The sequence below is a fragment of the Cydia strobilella genome, chromosome 5 (assembly GCF_947568885.1).
Source record: "Cydia strobilella chromosome 5, ilCydStro3.1, whole genome shotgun sequence".
In the NCBI taxonomy this organism is placed as follows: Eukaryota; Metazoa; Arthropoda; class Insecta; order Lepidoptera; family Tortricidae; genus Cydia; species Cydia strobilella.
In genome coordinates this window covers 16,102,114-16,124,060 of record NC_086045.1, presented here as the reverse complement: position 1 = coordinate 16,124,060, position 21,947 = coordinate 16,102,114, and the positions used below count along the sequence as shown (strand labels likewise).

At 39.1% G+C, this 21,947-nt stretch overlaps 1 protein-coding gene across 1 annotated transcript in view; it reads right to left on the bottom strand.

Moving 5' to 3' along the window:
* The window catches only part of LOC134741558 (cytoplasmic dynein 2 heavy chain 1), a 132,202-nt gene that overhangs the window by 97,712 nt on the left and 12,543 nt on the right, over nt 1–21,947 (bottom strand). The window contains exons 16-25 of the mRNA XM_063674384.1: nt 20,109–20,252; nt 19,407–19,619; nt 18,702–18,954; nt 18,138–18,281; nt 17,112–17,317; nt 15,960–16,075; nt 15,177–15,322; nt 14,856–15,023; nt 11,967–12,125; nt 9,436–9,560 (exon numbers count right to left, since the gene is read on the bottom strand). Coding sequence (XP_063530454.1) covers nt 9,436–9,560; nt 11,967–12,125; nt 14,856–15,023; nt 15,177–15,322; nt 15,960–16,075; nt 17,112–17,317; nt 18,138–18,281; nt 18,702–18,954; nt 19,407–19,619; nt 20,109–20,252 — 1,674 coding nt within the window. The remainder of the gene's footprint in view (nt 1–9,435; nt 9,561–11,966; nt 12,126–14,855; nt 15,024–15,176; nt 15,323–15,959; nt 16,076–17,111; nt 17,318–18,137; nt 18,282–18,701; nt 18,955–19,406; nt 19,620–20,108; nt 20,253–21,947) is intronic.

The following is a 21,947-nucleotide window of genomic DNA, read 5'->3' as shown; positions in this document are numbered from 1 at the left end:
GTGCTGAGTGCATCTAAAAGTGTTTTTTCTAGGGTTCCGTACCCAAAGGATAAAAACGGGACGGTTATTACTAAGACGCCACTGTCCGTCTGTCAGAGTATCCATCTGTCTGTCACCAAGCTGTATCTCATGAACAGTGATAGCTAGACAGTTGAAATTTTCACAGATGATGTTGTTGCCGCTATAACAACAAATACTAAAAACAGAATAAAATAAATATTTAAGTGGTGCTCCCATACAACAATTGTGATTTTTTTGCCGTTTTTTGCGTAATGGTACGTACGGAACCCTTCGTGCGCGAGTCTGATTCGCACTTGACCGGTTTTTATATAAAATAAGTCATTTATTAAAATGTATGCTCGTAATAGTAGTAAGATTAGCTCATGGCATGTCTCTGGGGAGATTTCTTTATCGGACCATAGATACATATGCTTTAGGTATAAGACTAAAATTCAATTAGAAATTATACGCAAACGGAATCCCAGAAACACCAACTGGTTAGCGTTCAAAAGCGACTTGAAGGCGGAACTGGGAGACCTTAAAGGCAAGCTAAACTCTATCAGTGATATAGAACTTGAATCAGACCGAATGGTACAAGCTGTCTATACAGCCTGGGCAAACAACTGCCCGGAAAAGAAAATCCTGGCGAAGAAGGTGCCCTGGTGGAACCCGGAGATCGCAAAACTCCGGAAGGAAACCAGGGCTGTCTTCAACGATGCTAAAAGGACTAAGGACTTTCAGCATTATGCGCAGAAACTCACTGAATACAACAAAGCGGTGAGGAAAGCAAAAAGGAAGGCATGGATGAACCATTGCGATCAAATCAGGTCCATACCGGAAGGCATGAGACTTACAAAAGCGCTAGCCACAACGAAGTCAGTTCCGCTCACTTCAGTTAGAAGAAGTGATGGAGGAATGACTGAAACGGGGTTAGAAACCCTAAAAGTCATGTGTAACACACACTTCCCAGGCTCGATAATACACCAGAGCGTAACGGACGATATAGTAACTAGTGTGGTGGAACAACCCACTAGCACTACCAGGTACAACTGGGACACGTCTTAAAAGGTAGTAGATCACGATAAGATACAATGGGCACTATCAACATTTCAGCCATACAAAGCCCCGGGGCCAGATGGAATCTACCCCATACTACTACAAGAGGGCGCCAATGTACTAATACCACACTTAGGTAGACTGTACAGAGCGTGCATAGCTTTCGGACACGTGCCACGTGTGTGGAGGATGGTAAAAGTAACATACCTGCCTAAACCAGGCAAAGCAGATTACACAGAAGCCAAATCGTACAGGCCGATAAGTCTGTCATCATTTTTCCTCAAAACATTGGAGAAACTGGTAGACAGACATATAAGGGATGGTCCTCTTAAGAGACATCCACTGCACCAATTGCAATGTGCGTACCAGCCGGGTAAATCGACTGAAACGGCACTGCACCTGGTGACAACCAAAGCAGAGCAGGCGATAGAGAACAAGGAACTATGCCTAGCCACTTTTCTAGACGTGGAGGGGGCATTTGACCGCACCACGTATCAGGCAATCAACACTGCAGCATCTAAACATGGCATAGAACCGACAATCTGTAGATGGATTGGTAGTATGCTAAATAGCCGACTAATAAAATCCACCCTCATGGGAGATGAAATATTAGCCACGGCCACGAAGGGTTGCCCACAGGGGGGGGTTCTTTCACCGACTCTCTGGAGCCTGGTAGTGAACTCACTGCTGGAAGAACTAAACAAAGGCCCAATATACACGGTAGGGTATGCAGATGATTTAGTGATTCTTGTAAACGGGAAATTCCCGGGAACGGTATCGGAAATCATGAATACAGCACTGAAGCAAGTGGAGAGGTGGTGCAACCATCATCAGCTCTCCATCAATCCTGGCAAAACAGTAGTAGTACCGTTTACCAGGAAAAAGACCCTTAACGGCATGAAACAGCTGAAGCTTTATGGAAGGGTTCTGGAAATGTCCGATGAAGTGAAATATCTAGGTTTAACACTAGATAAAGAACTGAACTGGAAAAAGCATGTCGAAACTACCATAACCAAGGCACTGAGGGTGTTTGGAATGTGTAGAACGGCATATGGCAAAACGTGGGGTTTAAACCCAAAGGTACTGAGATGGATCTATACCATGATGGTAAGACCTATCATTCTGTACGGATGCCTGGCATGGTGGCCAAGGACACTAAAGAGCACATGCAGGGATGCCCTTACGAAAATACAAAGAACGGCGTGCATGGCTATTACTGGCGCGTTTAGAACGACGCCAACAGCGGCGATGGAGGTACTACTAGACCTCCCGCCGCTGCACCTAGTGATACAATCTGAGGCGCGGAAATCGTTACACAGGCTGGCTTTGACAGGCCTCTGGAGCGATAACAAGCCAAAGACTAAACACACAAACATGGAATGTGACAATTTCATGAAAAGGATTACGAATATGGGCTGCGATAAGATGCAACCCAAGTTTGTGTTCCGTAAGAATTTTAATGTTAAAGTTCCAACAAGGGCTGAATGGACCGAAGGTCTTGAAGCACCAATGTCTGATGAAAATGACATCATATGGTACACAGACGGGTCCAAGACAGATTCTGGTACTGGGGCAGGCATTTATGCAAATGACTTTAGTAGTAGCATAAGCATGGGCAATTACGCCACTGTCTTCCAAGCCGAGACATACGCTATAATTGCCTGTGCACATGAGAATATAGTTAGGCAAACCCAAGGGAAGAATATCTATATTCTCAGCGACAGTCAAGCTGCACTCAAAGCGCTTAAGGCGCCTAGAGTGGACTCTAGACTGGTATACAATGGCATCCAAGCTCTGAACAAGCTTGGAAGGCAAAACAAGGTGCAACTGGTGTGGATCCCAGGGCACGAGGGATTCATGGGCAATGAAAATGCAGATGAACTTGCCAGAGCCGGATCTGCAAACAACCTTATAGGTCCGGAACCATTCGTGGGGCTCTCACAGGGAACCATCACAACGGCTATCAAAGACCTTACTAAGACCAAACACCAGGAAGAATGGGACAGTCTGACGGGTCTAAAGCACTCAAAGCTCTTTATACAAGGGGTAGACTCCGGTTGGAGCAAAAAGCTTTGGAAACTTAGCAAACGGCAACTCCAAATAATAACGGGGGTGTTTACTGGCCATTACGGGGTCAAGGGAATCCTGGCCAAGATGGGGCACGCTGACAACACCGATTGTCGTATGTGTGGCGAAGAGGAAGAGACAATAGAACACCTTATGTGTGAATGTCACGCCCTCGCCAGACAAAGAATGAAGGACTTTGGAACAGGCTACCTGGTACCAAAGGAATTCAAAAAGCTACCCATAAGGTCCATCATCCGGCATATGGAGAGGGTGGGGAAGGCTCTTGAGTAGCGGACGGATCTTTCCTAGGGGGTAACTGCACAAAAGATCCCTATGGGTCGAAGTGTATCCGTAAGGGCCCCCGAAACTATAAGATAAGATAAGATAAGATAAAATGTATGCAATTATTTATATGAAAATAAGTACCGTCATTCATATAGATTGTAAGCTAACACAAACAATTTCTTAAAAATAATCATAAGTTGCCTTGAGAACCGGGAAGAACCGGGAATCCCGGTTCCGGCAATGCCCAGAACCGGGAAATGAAATTCTTGGTACCGGGACCAGTATACTGCATGCCCTAGTGTGGAGTCTAATCAGCGAAATCGACTATACAAGTATACACTCGCGTTCGCGCCGCGGCTTCGCGCCGCGTAGTTTGGAGCGGGCTGGATATTGACGCTTTCTTTTCTGTATCGTCTCAACCACTCGAGTCAAACCTAGTCAAACAAGCTGTAGTAAGAACTGTCAGATATGACAGTTGACAGTACAACGTTTAATGGAAATGGAACATGATTTTATGGTGTTTCCTAAATGTCTAGCTTCTGCTCAAACTCAAGAGAGCATCCTGCGGACACTGCTCTCCATGCTCATCTGCAACTCCACAATTTGCATGATGTTGGACATAGTGCTTCTTGTGGTTATGTTAAGGGTCTCCGGCAAACTCGGTTCTCCATACAGTAGTAGTTCCGCTCTCATTTAAAACGACTAGCTAGATTTGTCTGAAACTTTGTACTTACAATAGGATAAGGTATATCTATGTCTGTAATTAGTTTATGTAGCTTCAGATACCATAGTTAAAAAAATACAGCGAATTTAAGTTTTTCATACAAAACTTGTTTTTGCTCTATTTCGTTTGTTTTATATAGGTACTGGAGCTATATCAACTAATTTCAGACCTAGATATACCTCATGTCTTTGTATGTGCAAAGTTTCATTCAATACATAGTTTTAAAATAAGCAACACCCTTAACCCTTAACTGGCCATTGGTAAACCTTATCTCGTTTCAGTAAGGCATGCAAATGGTCAGTTAACGGTGTTTTCGATGGTAACTAGCAATTGTTTGACGTAACTAAAACGATGAAGCATCTTGTGTAGAATTACCAGTCGAATAGAATTGTTAAGAAAACTAAACAATGAATATTTTGCTAAATATTTATCGGATTCAATAATAAATACTCAAGATGAGTTCAAAATAAAAAATAAAAAATCTGTTGAGGTGTCTCAGGTTTATAAAAATGTATTATGATGTATATATATACATCTTTCTCTCTCTTTAGCCCGTCTACCCTTCGGATGTAGGCCTTCGTCATTTTACCTTTTATGGTCTCTCAATGTGATTCCTACCAGTTTTCTCTTTCGTACCGACTGGTCAATGCTCAATTTATATAATAGGTCCTTGGTAAAAACCCAGGTTTCAGTTCCATACTAAGTACTAAATATATACCGGGTGTGGCCTACAACATGAGCAAATAATTTAAACATGGATTATACTCCTCAAACGATGACACTTTATTTCAATAACTTTTAATAATTATGAAATCTTTAGGCTTCCAATTTTCCTATTAAATATTATCTTCAATGGACGCTGTCATCAGTGTTATTGATGTTGCTTATCATGCTTTAAACAAAATTCGCAAAACATAGCATATTCTTAGTATTAACTGACATATCTATAATAATTCAATGTTTTTAATAACAATAATAACTGCATCAATAAATTGCCCTGATATTTTAAATAAGGTAATATTTGTAAAACTTGACAATTTAAAAGTGCTTGTTGCTAGGCCTATTTCAAAAAAAATATTTTGACTTGACTTATTATGTGAAAATAATAGGTCTAAATTTAAAACTATAGTTGGTCAAACCAATTTGTCAGTCAGTAACAACCAGGAAAATTATACTCATCCCTTTCTTTTGGGTGCTAGTACTAGTGTAAGACAGAGATAGTATCTCTGTCTATGTTTGAAATGAGACAGTCCTTTGACAAACTATATGTTAAAAAACACTACCGCAATGTTTTGTAGTACTTAATTGCACTAATACAATTAAGTTAGTTTAATAAGTTAAGTAATAGGTAACTAGATTTTATTGAATAAATAAATAATAATAAATATTAGTATAAACTTTTAAGCATGCTAAAAATACAAAATACAAGTTATATTTAAAAGTCGCTGAACAAATGTAGGTCAGTTTGAAAGCCACAGCCTACAGTTTAATTTTTTGCTCGTGTTACAGGCTACACCCGGTATATATTTATTGGTGACTTTATTTCTTATCATCTGCATGTCTATCAAGTAGGTAAATGAATAGCGAACTTGATTAACCAGCATCTGTGATCTAGCGACAGCGCCGGGTAGGGTAGGGTAGGGATAGTAAATGCTGCTCAGGTTGGCCGTATGCTTGTTTGCCATTCGACTAATGACTGATATCTAATATTCATTAAGAAGTTGATAACAATACAAATAATTTAAACTTCAAGAAAGTTTAAATTATTTGTAAGGCCATCAGTATTGATCAGACTATATTCAATCTCATATGGTGTCTGTACAGTCAACCAATTTGATTCTTAGGTCACTATAGAACCTTATCGCTAAAGCGATAAGCAGCAGTTAAAACTGCTCTACTCTACTAGATACATGACAATGGACATGACATACATTAGGGTGGTTCACGTTTGTATGGGAATAATTCAAACTCTAGCAAGAAGAAGCGACACCCTTTATTTTTATTACACTTTTTATGTTGATGGAATACACCAAGTTTTGTAACCTTACCTCAACTACAATGGGGTGCTCAAACTTAAAAAGGTACTTACTTATAAATAAAAATATAAAAAAGAAAAACTTATTTTTTTCAGATTTCATACAACATAAAAATTTCAAAGTGGTTGAGCACCTCCTTGTAGTTGAGATAAAGTTACAAAACATGGTGTATTTTACCAGCATAAAAATGTGACAAAATAAGGAGGTGCCCCGTCACTCAAAAAGTATATAGTAGAGGATCAAATAAAATTGATTCATTATGACATAGTGGCCTAGGAATCAAATTGGTTGACTATACCTGCATTTAATACCGAATATACGTTATCAGCTTAAACATTTAAATTATATATATACATTATATTCAATTCGACTTCATATTTTTTTCTTTGCGCCACCCACCATATATTCTAATTCTACTGTCTCCAATACCCAAAGGTTGTCTGGAAAAGATGGCTCTTAAGCGATAAGACCGCCTGTTGTTACCTCTATCCAATTGTCTTTGTTTATGTTACTGTGAACTATGTGAGGTGTGCAATAAAGAATATTGTATATATCAAAAAATATGTTATCTGCACTGCTGTACCCAAAGGTACAAAGATCTTGACAAATCAAGATTACTGTCTGTTGGAAATTTATATGTTAGAGTGAAACCAAAATATGGGTCACATTTGTATAGTTTAAATACAAACTGAATTTGGTAGTTAATTCCAGTTGAAGAATAATGTTTGTTGAGTGACTTTTTATGAAGTACCTAAGCATATGGTCGAGTAAATCATTTATTATGAAATACTTACTACGAGAATTGAAATAGGTATCATCATCATCCTGTCCTGGCCGGTTTCGGCCTCGGCGTCGGCGACTGAGTTTGTACTGGCAAGTGAGAGCGACGTGACGATATTGAGCTCTCAGGTAGCTGACAGCCTATTTTTGCAGTAAATGTACGGCCACACACACATATCATGCCCTTAAATTACTGATTACACAGCTTCAAGTAATAGTAGCAGGTAGACTTGGTACGAGAAGAGCAGTATGTAAAATTAGCGCAGCAAACCCCTACGCCAGATATTAAGATGGGTAGGTAATGGGTAAATAGGGTACCTGAGTTGACAATCCATAACGATAACATTAACCGATCTTCATCATTGATCGGAAAACGGAACATTGAAATGTTCCCTTGGTAATTTCTACATTGATAATATGCGCATTTCGACATTTTGGCTTTGTTTAAAACAAGTTTGAAAAAATAAAGTGCCAATCAACGGTAAAGCAGGTGACATTGACACCTAACGTCAAATCGTCAAATTGCTTTATAATCTATGTAGGTGACATCTTATATTTAGCGCCATCTGTTATAACATATTGACAAAAATTGGCTGGGTAAAAAGCTACCGTAACGTGGTGAACGCCTGTGAATTCTGAACGCAAAACGCAAATGCAAAAGGACGTAACTCCATAGAAAAGAACTACTAGGGCCATCTAGTGAACTGAGAGCAACTTAAATAGTTGGTTACACAATTGACTTAGACTGTAGACATCTATTACGGAGTTATATTGTCTGTGTTATTATGATTACTACGCATCGAGCTCTATTTTGATTATTTGAATAAGCAAAGGGAACAGCGTCCCTGATACGCCGTGTGCGTGAGAGTACCAAAAGTCTCATGAAACCGGTGTCAGAGTACCCAGCTAGTGCCATTTAGAAGTACTGGAATTCCATCCTCAAGGAGTCTAGAGAAACGTGTACGGTATATTTAAAGGATTTATGTAAATAATTATTTAACTTAGGATGTAAGGTTTTTGTTTGTTACTAAAATGTTCAAAAAATAAATTTAATTCATTAAGAATGACATCATTATATAATTAACAGTGAATAATATTGGAACGAAATGAAGGCATAGCCTTATAACTGCGAAACACTAAGTATACGGTATGCAGTAACATGGCACAGAATAAGTAATAGTAACATAGCATGGTTCGGTTGGGACTGGAACACGCCGAGATGCGTCACCCATCTGGTCTACACGTGTTGCAGCGTTTTCGACGGAACGCGAATCCTTCAATCCACCACATTGTTCACATCGTAACATTCCTATTTGTCTAGTGCAGGGGTCGGCAACCTTTTAGCAGCCAAGGGCCACATAGCGGTTAGCAAAATTGCAGCGGGCCGCACACTGTTAATAATTCGTGAATTTATTAGACATTGGCGTTTGTCAAAAAGTACTACTTTTAATACACATTTTTATGCAAAGAGTGCCGAAATTCAGAGCGCGCGCCCCTCACACTTAAAAGTCGGGCTAAGCCCGACATTCAGGCTCTTACATACACAGGGCGCCCCCCACAATTATTCATCTTACATGAAGGGCTGCTGCGGCGTCCCTCACAGTTATTCAGCGCGCGATGCGCGCTCTCACATGTAGGGGGCCTGCGGCGCCCCTCACACTTAAAGGTCGGGCGAAACCCGACATTTTTGCGCGCTCTTACATTGCGATAGGCAGACACTCATATTGGTACGTCTGTGCATATTGAGTCATTATCACATTTAATGTAGATCTTGTGATAATGGGTCCCAACTCCAAAAAAATAAATTGAAATGAAAGACTTTTCTTTTTCACTCGAACACTTTAGTGACGTAGGACTAATGTAACCTGGAGGCTCGCGGGCCGCAAGCGAGGGGTTCGCGGGCCGCCGGTTGCCGACCCCTGGTCTAGTGGGTACTTTATTTATTTTGGTAATTTTACTTTTAAAAATATTTCTTTTTTTAAGATACTATGTTACTTAAGAAGAATTATTATTTTTTGTCCATTCTTTCGATTGGCATCATAAAAATACAGGTGATTTTTTTTCACATTTAAGTCGGTTCGATTCCCAGACGAAGCAAATAATTTTTAGAAAATCTTTGAATGCAGTATTGCTAACATTTAAAACCCCTCAAAGCTTTCCAAAGATTTTTAGAACGAAGTTCCTTATCGGACGGTTGGCGAAATGGCGGAAGGCGAAAACAAGTGCAAGATTTTGCCATCACAGACCATACTATTGCGAAATATGTAAGTGTAAGATTTTGTCGTAACAGACCATACTATAGAGAAATATGTAATGAGACTAATGAGAATGAAAATGAGGATGACGATGACTGACACGGACACGAAGAACATAATATAACATAGCATGAGCATGAACATGGACACGTCACCAGCCTTTCTTAACTTCGTTCCAACCGAGTGTTCCACGACACTCACCATTATTTATACTCGGTAAGTAAACACTAACCTTCTTTGCGCATGGCTCGCGGCCCTCACGAGCTGGCGCGCCGCGCGCAGCCTCGCGTCCCACGCGGCGCACGCGTCGCCGGCGTCGGCGCCCACCGACGACACCACCCACTGTTGCTCTTCGATCTACCATTCAAATATTCAGCATAAGGGTCATTTTTCACGATGCGAAATAGCTATTTATGCAACAAGTGCGGAAATCATCTTTACGCACGTGTATCATACAATGTTTTATTATGCATTGTGCGAGTAAATAAAAAAACATATCATGGCAAATAAGTTTAATTATTAAAAGGAGTGTTTTAAATCGACACGAGTTGCGAATTACCTATTCGCACGTGTATCGTACAACGTTTTACAGTACATATGGCCCTTTAAACTTTCGACATATGCACGAAAAGTGCTCTTTACGCACTAGTGCGAAATAGTAGCACCATATGTACTGTAAAAAAAATTTGAAAACAAAAATCACTAGTACGGAAAAGCAGTACTTTCCGCATGATATGGCTCCGTAGGAAACGTACTTTTCGAGCACATGCATTGTAAAATATATATCAACATGTAAACTACATGTATAGGTATGACATCGCATCGCACCCCGATTAGTTATAATTACCTCTCTAATTACACATATAAATCAGCTGTTGCATTTACATCAAAAACATAACCCGCTCTACACGTTGCCCAGCCGAGTAAATAGCGTCATTACAAGTCTTTATTTTGTAAGTACAACTTCAAAGAACTCATACTGTTGGACGTTAAAATGTTAAGTGAATTGAGCGCGTTTGAAGAGCAAAAGTGTCTCCTAAATGAAAACTTCTTTTCAGTGAAATTTTATTGCGGTCAATTCTCAGTCCTGTTAAATGAAACAGATGTGGGACTAAATACAAAACGCTTTTAAAATGTAGTAGTCACAAAATAATACAGAATGCACACACATATTATATTTGTTATACAAGGGTGCAAAGTTGTATTTTACCCGCGAGTGTAGAATTGAAACACGAGCAAGAGAAAGGATTCTATAGGTGAACCACGAGCGAAGCGAGTGGTTCTTAAATAGAATCCTGAGCGTAGCGAGTGTTTCAACACACGAGAACTAAAATACATTTGCGCCCGTGTGTAACACAAAACTTTTCACCTCACTATAGCGAGGAAAGTGCAACATCCACAGGCGTTAGATCATCTTCATCACTAGAATCACTCATTTCTTTACGATATTATAACAGAAAACTCTGGAAGTTGTGTATTTTTACGCGAGTCGGTGAGAAAAGGTTTTAAGTAAAAAAAATTTTGACAATGTTGACATTTCTCATGTATGAAATGTCAACGATGCGTTTTGAAATTGCATCGACTCAACTTGTGCGTTTAGAATTATATTTAACATCATTATAAAAAAACAAACGTTTCTTATGGAATTTTAAGGTTTATGACTTAAAATCATTAAATAAAGCTAAATTTGGTATTTTTTATTAGATTCTCAAACCATTTATTTAATGATAATTAATATCGAACGAACCATTATCATGAGCGTTTTACGATTTGTTATCTGTCAAGCTACTTAAACACGCTCCATCCAACTCCCCCTCACTAGCTCAGAAAGTTGTCTTTTATCCTTCAAAACAAGCGGGGAAAAACACGTTTTATCCACTAGTGGGGAAAGTAATTTGACCTTGGATGGAGCGTGTTTAAGTAGCTTGACAGATAAGAAAACGTAAAACGCTCATGATAATGGTTCGTTCGATATTAATTATCATTAAATAAATGGTTTGAGAATCTAATAAAAAATACCAAATTTAGCTTTATTTAATGATTTTAAGTCATAAACCTTAAAATTCCATAAGAAACGTTTGTTTTTTATAATGATGTTAAATATAACTGAACGCACAAGTTGAGTCGATGCAATTTCAAAACGCATCGTTGACATTTCATACGTCAGAAATGTCAACATTTGTCAACAATTTTTTTACTTAAAAACTTCTCACCGACTCGCGTAAAAATACACAACTTCCAGAGTTTTCTATTATAATATCGTAAAAAATGAGTGATTCCAGTGGTGAAGATGATCTAACGCCTGTGGATGTTGCACTTTCCTCGCTATAGTGAGGTGAAAAGTTTTGTGTTACACACGGGTGCAAATGTATTTTACTTCTCGTGTGTTGAAACACTCGCTACGCTCAGGATTCTATTTTAGAACCACTCGCTTCGCTCGTGGTTCAACTATAGAATCCTTTCGCTTGCTCTTGTTGCAATTCTACACTCGCGGGTAAAATACAACTTTGCACCCTTGTATAACAAATAACTATTGTAATATATTTGGACTCCTGGACAATAAAAATGGGCCGCTTGGGTTGAACACCGATCACAGAAAAAAATATTTTTTATTTTGTGAACTAAAAAACTAGTGTCCTCCCGCGGACCCTCCGGCCGCGGAATGAGCTCATTGGGCTCCCTGCTACGATGACCGCTTGCCATCAGACGGGCCGTAAGCTTGTTTGCCACCAACGTAGTATATAAAAAAAAACTAAAACGCACCTTAGTGAGTATTTCTTTGAAATCCTTGACAATGGACACGGGCCGCTTGGCTTTGTCGTTGTAGGGGATGGTGGCGAGGCGCGCGCCCGCGAACCACAGTTCCAGTTCGTTCAGCGCACTTCGGATCGCCGATTCGTTGGACGCGCTTGCACTTATTTTCTAGATGAATATAAACTAATGTTAGATATTAGAAACTATACTAAATGGAGTAATTGGGAGTTTTGTATTGACGAATATTTATCGACTTCAAACTATCAAGTTTATCAATATGTATGTATACATTTGGTCACAACTCGACTGTAATAAAATATTATTTGGAATCGCTCTATTTATTATTTACTGTCTTTTTTACTTCACTAAGGGTCGGTTGCACCAACTGTTTGTCATCGTTAAAGAGTTCGCTAAATTTTATTATATGAAAATTTTTCATAGTAAACCGCCGCGGCGCGCCGGGTGACGTTCGTCAGTCTGTCAAATGCGGATGGTGCAACTGGCACTAAGAAAGCCAAATTAAAGTTCAACTTAGGGAGGTATTCCACCTGTACAATTCTTGGTTTAATGTCCATTGCGTCTCGTTTACTTAATCAGCAAAATATGAGACGCGAATACACATTGAACAAAGAAATTGTACAGATGGAATACCACCCTTAGTCAAGGAATTGATATTATTCAATTTTGATATAATCAGACCTATAAGTCTATAATAGGTATATAGTTTTCTTCAGTCTCGAGAAAAAATAAATCTGAATATCTGTAGTGAATATTAGCAGAACTAAGATGCAGAAATTCAACACCTCTGTTTTCTAAATATTATTTTACGATGTTGGCATGTTAATTTCTTACAGAAATAAAATAAATCGACATTACAAAGACATGAAATAACAAAGTACATACTAGTTTAGGCGCTAAGTATCGTAACTATTTCTATGAATGCATAACCCGTCATCCCGTGCCGGACTATCAGTCATTGACACCGATGGAACAATAGGTTTTTTATGACTTCACCCACTATGAATAGGACGATACTATTGTGCCTGTATTCAATGCTTATTTTTACTCCAATAGGTGTTATTATATAGACAAAGGAGAAGTAGGACAACAAAACGCGAAAAGCAGTGCAAAACATTGCAGCCGAGAATTTATCCGCTCGAATAGATGGCGATAGGCACCGTGAGGCCGAGGCAAAGCACACAAAAACACTCACACACGTCGTGCCGAAACATGAAACTGTAATCGTCGTTTTAAATTAGAAGCCTTATCTTCTTATTCTTAGATATTTACTTGTCTATGTAATAAATACATGATGACCAGGGCCCGTACATTTCATGCCGTTGACGCAAAAATGACGTAATTTAACATACAGGCAGTTTTTTTACAACATTACAAATTTAGAAAACTTACCTATTGACGCGTAGAAAAATAGATACTTATTCTTACGTAAAATTCACTGTTAAAAATCAAAAATATGTATTATTTATTGGCCAAATAAATCTAATAATCAATTATTTAGTTGAGTGACAAAATGATGAAAGTCAGTTAGACGTTTCTGTGCTGATTGTCAAGTAACTATAGTATATCAGTCAAGGGCCTGACACTCTTTGATAGAGAAAGATAGTCTTATTGCGATTCCTATAAGAGGAAAGAGAAAATAGTGCCATGCTTTGTCCTTATCACCGGCCGGGTTTTTTTTATGGTCGGGTTATGGCAGCATAGGTAGGCGATGGCGAAATACCGAAATGTATAAGAGTGAAAGAGAAAAAGGATTATGCTGCCATACATTAACCTGTCAATACATGAATATGTCTTTCTCTTACCTGGTCGCTCGGTTTCATGTCTATAACTACTATACTATGTCTACGATATCAGTTAACTTAAACAGGTTGACAAATGATAAATTATTACGAAAATACTAATTGGAATCATACTTTATGTAACGTGACGTCATTTTCCCGTCAACGGCATGAAATGTACTTACGGGCCCTGATGATGACATTCCATCTCGTCGCCTCTATTTGTCTTAAAACAATGTGTGTTAAGTTTGAAAATACTGTTACCATAAAACGTATGTTGCCGTTTGTCAAGTTTGCAGGTACAATATGTTGCACAGCTTTGCGCGTAGATAAACTAATAAGGTGTTTCTTTGTCTATTGCTACTATTAAGATTAAGGCATGCATGTGAGAATTAATAGTACATAACGATAAAAGTGCGAAAAGTAGGAAACGAATTACCTATTCGCACATGTATCGTACATTGTTTTAGAGTAAATATGGCCCTTTAAATTTTCGACACACAGGCACGTAAATTGCTAATTACCACACTAGAGCGGTAAAGTAGCACCATATGTACTGTAAAAATGATTACGTTATATCAATTACTAATTGCTATATGAAGAGATGTAAAGTCTAAAATATTCATAAACGCGCTACAAGCCTCAATTAGCTATTAATCGCTGGTCTTAATTAGCTATTAATCTGTCCGTTTTGACTTATGTATTTGTAAGAAAAGGGATAAAACATAAGTTAATTGAGGCTTGTAAAGTTTTATGAAGAAGGGGTAAGAAAAAATCGTGCCTCCGAGTTGGACAGCTGAAGCATAATTGATCAGGTGACAACCAAAACTCACTAATTACTAAAAACTAATTAAACAAAAAATGAACCTTATTTAGATATAATTACGGTTCACTATGGCTATGAACTTGTTGTGGTAATTAGTGAGTCTTGGTCACTTGGCGATATGTTTTGTGGAAACTGAATTGTTAAACGTCATCTTTTGAGTTACCGCATATAGTACAAAGCCGTATAGCCGCACGCAATTTCGAAGCAGGAATTGGTCTTAGGGGGCTTAGATTTTACATATCAATGTATCACGCCGCTAAAACATTAAGGTACCTGCAGAAGCTTGATGTGTCTCTTTATATTGGCCGCAGCACTCAAGAGGTCCTTCACTTGGAGACTGTCTGGTTTTTTGTATTCCATTTCTAAAATACCGTATACCTCGTGCCAGTGACGCTCGGTGAAGTCGGTACCGCGAACATACTTCAGTAATGTGGTCAAATCCTAAAACAAACCGTAGGGTTAAATATACATATTTACAAATATATATTTAAAACTTTAGAAAGCAAATGTTTCGAGCTATCTTGAGACAAAAAGGTCCAAGTTTGGTATCTTCGATTCAACTTCAATATTAACCGACACAAAACGTAATCTTACAGAATACTTATCAATTTCCTGCTTCAAATATAAAGTGACTGTTGTGTACGGTTCCAGTTTCGAGCTCCATTTGGACGTGAAGTCATCGAGCCGATGTAGTTTCTTGTGGAATACAATCCAGTCCTGTTCAGCGATAGATTCAAAATCTACAACATAATAATAGGTTTGCGTTTTTAAATTTTATCAATATTTTTTAGGCTTTTAAGACAAGTATGTCGTAACATTAAGAAATATACAAGATCCAAGCCGCAAGCCATTATCTAGGACACGATATCCTACTTCAAATCACAATATGCAATCAGTGAGGAAGTTGTATAAGGGCTTGTCCGCTAGCGAGTACGGGTGCACGGAGCGGGCGCACGCACGTCGCACGCGGCCGCGCCACTTAGGAACGCTCATAGTATGTTTCGTTAACCCGCTCATCCGCGTCGTGCAACTGCGCCAGCTAGCGGACGCCCTAAGTGACCCTCTATCTGCTGTGGACCAGAGTCACTCTCAAACAGATAAATACATATTACATATAAATGCCCCTTTCCATCACATCAGGAGTTCAAAATAACCTTTAATAAAAATAGAATTGACTTTACAAAACAGTATGGCATAATTGTCTAGTCTTCTTCAGTTGGTCCACTTTAACTTCAATAAATTATCCACATTACTAAAGGTGTGTGCTTATAATAGTGTGCAAATATAACTGTCCAAATCGTACCATCAGTATTCGCAAAATCACACATCAAATACGGAATTTGAATTGAAATTTTAAGTCGGTTAATAAATTGCTACCTTCATTGTACTCTTTCATCGGCGTCCAAAGGTTCATATCTTCCGTAATCATTTTTTCAGCTTGCTCCCACGAACCAGATACGGTCGGTGCCATGTTGAACTTCTCGCATTCCTTCCTATAAGATAAAGTACATGTTAGGATGACTTATGTACACATTGTTTTCACATCAAAAGGACTTTTGTTTTTTAGGGCGACTAACTCGAATAGGACTTTTATAGCACGACAGTACACACATGTACTGGGCTCAAGTGTATCGAAATTGTTTTTGTGGGCTTGCTTTTGTACCAAACACAGTGGGACTTCTACGAGATTAATGACGACGACGGAATGCTGTTGCTTCAGTTAGGTACATAAAAAATAGTTGAATACGTTGGAGTTAACTTTTTTTTAAATTAAAGAAAAAGAAATCATTACAGTCAATACACAGAAACGAAAGCAGATGTAACATAACAGAGTCAACAAATATTTAAGATAGGAAAATAAGCGCATATTTAGACACGTTTTATATTTTTAAGACGTGTTTGCAAATAGGTTTTTATAATATTTCATGTTTCGTAAATTATACTCAACTACTTTTATTAACTCGCTTTAAGCGCTTAGAGACATCTGTTGACCATAAGAGATTAAGACGCACCTCGTTACATTTATTTTTAAAGGTGCACATAAATCTGAAACGTTAAGCAACTCATCTTTACCAGCCAGCAGCTTTAGCCAAAGCGGGTGCCACTCGCGGACGAAGCGCCATCTATCGACCATATTTACTAGCCCAGTGGGACGCCAATACGCTATAAAGCCTCATCAACCAATCCAATCTAAAACATTGTTTGTCTCGTGCGCCTAGAACAAGGAGCGACATCTGTCGACCATGTCATGACACGACGCGCCACCCTAGCGCGTTCCCTCAGCAAAACGCCAAAGATTCTAGGCCAGCGATCAAGTTGCTATAAAGTACTTACTCATATAAAACTTACAACAATTAACTCATCCTTATAATCCTTATCCGTCTATAGCTTCAGCCAGTGTGCGTGCGCCGCGAGCACGGAGCGACATCTGTCATCCATGTCTAGACACGATACTCACACGCGCCTGGCCTCTGCGCAACGCCTTTGACATTTATATTGCTATGAGGTACTCATACAGCTAAAACTTACAGCAACTCGTTCTTATCAGCCTGTAGCTTCAGCCAGTGCGCGTGCGCCTCGAGCACGGAGCGACAGCTGTGGAGCATGTCCTGGTACGGCGCGCCCCGCGTGACGCCGAGCCGCGCGCGCGCCTGCGCCCAGCGCGACGCCCACGACTCGAGACCGCCGTTCAACTTGTCCCATTCGCCGCTTAAACTTGATTTTACTATTTCAGCCTGAACATAAAGAACATGATCAAAATTTTAAGTCTATAAATAACGGGCATTTTACGACAGTACGAGCACTAGTTAGTTAAAAGTTCTATTCTTATGTGTCTGTGTTAGAATTTTGTGGCAATTTTATTGATTGGTGTACTGATCAAATTATGTTTAAGATTTTTTACCGCTTAAAATAAATATTAAAACTAAAAACAAAAAAAAAGTGAGGCGTAAAGATTTCGCATACGCGGCAATAGTAAATGTGCACTGTGAACTCATCACGGATCACGATCACGGAGCAAAGGGGTCATCCATTAATTACATCACACGTTTAGGGGGGGGGGGGGGGGGGGGCTCACTTTGTGACGTCTTTTTAACTTATTTAAATTATTTTATTCGCTGTACAGTTAAATAACAAGTTTTTGGAACGATAATCGTTTTAAACGTTTAATTCTCTTTCCTAATTTGTTTTGGGTTATAAAATTACTAATATTTCTTTTGTCAAAAGTATTTTGATAAAATATTACTAATACTTAATTCGATTTGCCGATTTCATTGAAAAAATGTGACGTCACACCAGGGCGGGAAGGGGTTTGCCAAAAAAACCTCGAACCCAAAGCCGCGGACGGACAGACAGACGGACATGGCGAAACTATAATGGTTCCTAGTTGACTACGGAACCCTAAAAACGCTACAATTAAATCTAGTCGTTAATTACGCGTGATACCATAATAATGATGTCAAATGTACAACTCCTGATGAAAAATCAATAGCAGTACATACACATCACTCATAAAAGTGATTGCAAATTAAAACACTATATAATGTAAATACAAACCTGATGTTCAAACATTTGTTGTTGGCTCTGCATCAACTCTTGAATCTTCCGCCACTCTTTTATCGTCCCATCGACGGAAGCATCTCCGCCCCAAGTACGCAGCATATGGCCTTTCTTCTTCAGATTTTCCACAGTCTTCTCCATCTTCAAAAAGTAAATTTAAGAATCATAACATCTCTTTTGTAACAATTACACATACATTAATGATACTACGTGCCGTTCGTATCAGTCATGCAAAAAAAAGCACTTCCAAAAAAAATTACGGCGGTTTAGTTAGATAACAGATCTCAATAAATAAATAAATAAAAATAACAGAAAAAGTGACACAAGTTTTCAATTTCAATCAAATAGATAATGCCGATAAGGTATTTTCGGGAAATTTCGTATAGGTACTTCGACAAATCCATTCAAAATAATTATCGACTATTTGTAAAAATCACGATTTGTAGAGATCTGTAGAGATCGCGCTTCGGTAAACTGTAAATAGTGCAGTCACCCCGAGTATTTCCTAAAACAGTTTTAGGCTAACACTTCGAACAACTTTTTTTTTAAACATTGACTAACCTCGGGCATTTTCTCCCGCAATGCTTGTTGCTTAGCGCTTATCTCCGCCAGCTCCTTGGCGTTCTTCGGCACCTGTTTGTCCTCGAGCGCGAGCGCGGCGGTGGCCACGCAGGCGTCGAGCTCGGCGGCGCCGGCGCGGCAGCTGGCCTGCAGCGACAACATGAGGCAGCCCCACAGGTTGCGGGCCTGCGCTTCAAACTCGTGCCGCAGCGTCGCTGTTACGACCACTATCCACTCTATTTTCTCATCGTCGCTGTAATATGAAACGAAATTCAGTTATGGTACTTTTAAGCGCTATTTGAGCTGTATAAGAATACTTTGCTCTTATTTAAATTTTAGTAGAAGTCGTTATGCTCAAAGAGTATATGATGCCTAATGGCTACGTCTACGCTACGAAATGAGTTGGAGCTATTATTATTGAGATTGACGTAAATATAATCGAACGAAACCGACTACAGAAGATTGATCATCGCGAGAGCCAATTTTTTTTCCAATGTGCCAATACGATTTAAACTTAGATTCTCAAACAACACAAGCCTTCAAATCTCTTACAAGCCTCGAAGTAAGCTTCCCGGTCGGCGGGCTCCTTGTGACTTTTCTCATATAGGGTGTCCAGATCGGGTTTGCAAACAAAGCGCGGAGCTCCGCGTATCCTAATCTCGACAACTTACCAACATATAGATTACAATGCTCGAAGATACTTACAAAGCCATCTTCGCGACCGCCTGTCCATAGGCCTTACAAGCCTTGAAGTTGGCTTCCCAGTCGGCGGGCTCCTTGAGATGTTCGCCGCACACGGCGTGCAGGTCGGGCACGCAGGCGAGCGCGGCGCGGCGCGTCCACGCCTCGCGGGTGCGCTCCACGGCACTCATGGCCGCTTCCAACTGCTTCACTGCTTTGTTGCCGAGCCAGCTGTGCCTAACACAAATAAACATAAAAAAGGTATTTATTTTCACATAACATTATATTCAAGCAAAGTCTCATTGTGGGTCGCTGAGCCAACGGAGTAAGTAAGTAAATAAGTAATATTATATTCGATATCCATACTTAGCCGTATCCAGCGGGGTGAATATAGTTTATACTATGGAAGCTGATCCCGACCCCGAAATCGTGAAGGAAATCTTGGCTATTTCATATATTTAGGCTGATTAGATGTCGATATTTTATATAAATTATATGGGATAGCCAACATTTTTGTTTTGTTGGTAGATTGTAGAGACCATTGTATTACTTACATACACAATGGTTGATCACAGGTACTTACAGCAAGTTCAAAAAATATGCACTTTTGCAGCTGTGTGTACATCCACCTCGCGAAGTATGGGTCTTATACTGGCACTAGTCAGTGGTAGTACTGGTAATGTCAAACTTGGATACCTTCTAAAAGCCTATCTGTGGTGTACCCACTTGTCAGCGATGGCGGTGAATATAGAGTCCCCGGCTGTATGCAGCCCCACGAACTGTGCGGGCAACGCCACCAGCCGTCGCAGCTGGTGATAGTGTTGCACGCGGATCTCTTCTAAGGGCGGTTGCACGCGTACTGTGCGGCCTCTGGCAGATAAAATAGAACATTTGATATTTAGTAGTAAACCAACTTTACCATACTTAAATAATGAGTCATCATTGATTGATTCGTTGTTCATTTTCATCATTGTATCGCGCGTATATTGCGGTCCAGTTATCTAGAGCGGAAATCTATATACAAAAAAAATCTATACATACAGGTCAGACGTGTCTGCAGCTGGCTGGACCCGGAAACTGATACTTTTAATTCTAAAGTACGACAAAGTTGCCTGAGTATGACTTAGAGTCGTAAGTACTGTTTCAGTTGCACTACGTGTTCAGTCGAAGACAAAAATATCGATTCAGACAAGTGGCTCAAAAAATATGTGAACATGACTTTATTGTCTAAGGTGTAAGAGCGTACACATATTTTTGAAACTTTGGGAATGTATATATATTTATGCCCTTGACTGTACCTACATATTTCTTTTACCTACCTACCACCTAGTCTAGTAAGGTGTCCTTAGGTACTCTTAAAACCCCCAAAAGCCAAAATTGACGGACTGTTAAACGGCAACCAGCAGTGAACTATAAAATGTCCCATAACGCAAAATTTTAACGTTGGCAGATGGTTTGGTGCAACGGGCCCTTGGGCAGCCAGCTTGTGCTGGACAAAGAGAATCATACACGAAAAATATACTTTTTTTGCCTTCGTATTTTCACGGAAACGCACGAACGTGTTATGCTATTTCAGTCAACCTCAGTACATAAAGTACTGAGGTTGACTGAAGTAGCATGACAAATATGAACGTTTCGACGAAACAATTATGCACTATATCTGTAAGTACATCGCTGCCCCAATATTACAGGGTTCTATGTTTCACTTTTAACGTACTGAAATTTGAACTTTATCATCGTGACATTAAGTCGAATTTCAATTATCTTGAAAGAACCCTGTAATAGTGGGGCAGCGAGTCATGTAATGAGCTATATAAGTATTAAAACATATTACAGTCTTCTTCTTTTTCTTTGCCTTATCCCACATTATTAAACATATTAAAACATATTATAGTGATTATCGTAAAATCTTGTCTTCTAGAGTATCTAGAGCGTAATTACTGATTACTTTTACTTTGTCATTTTACTCTGGACAAAATAAATAATACGAACGCTTTATGAGAGATAATAAATGTTATCTACATTAGTATGCAAATACCAGTGTTGGGAAAAAAGTAATTGAGTTGCAATTACAATTAGTAATGGAAATTATTATTTTTAATTACATTTAAAAAGTAATTGCGCCTTCAATTTACAATTGCAAAAAAAAAAAAAATTTAGTCACCTTTTCCAACAGAAATTACTTTAAGAATAATTAATAACAGAAAATAGTTAATTCAAATTACCAGAATTGATTTATTTTCTTCTAAGCTACGTAACAACAAAATATACAGCCCAACGAGTTTTTTTGCGAGAGGTGTTTGTCTAAATATAGATACAACCAAATTATGTTATGAAATTCGCGTCAACATCCCTATTCTAGAAGATGAGTAAATATGCAATAAGGGAGTTTTTAGAAAAAAGTGTACCATTTACTTTTTTCGAAAAACTAACAACTTTTGGGTTATTTCGTCACAGAATCAAGAGAACTAAAGATTAAAAGAAAGAAAAAAGTGTAACAACATTCTTAGGGCCACTTGCACCATTCATTAACCCGGGGTTAACCGGTTAAACCTTGAGTTACCA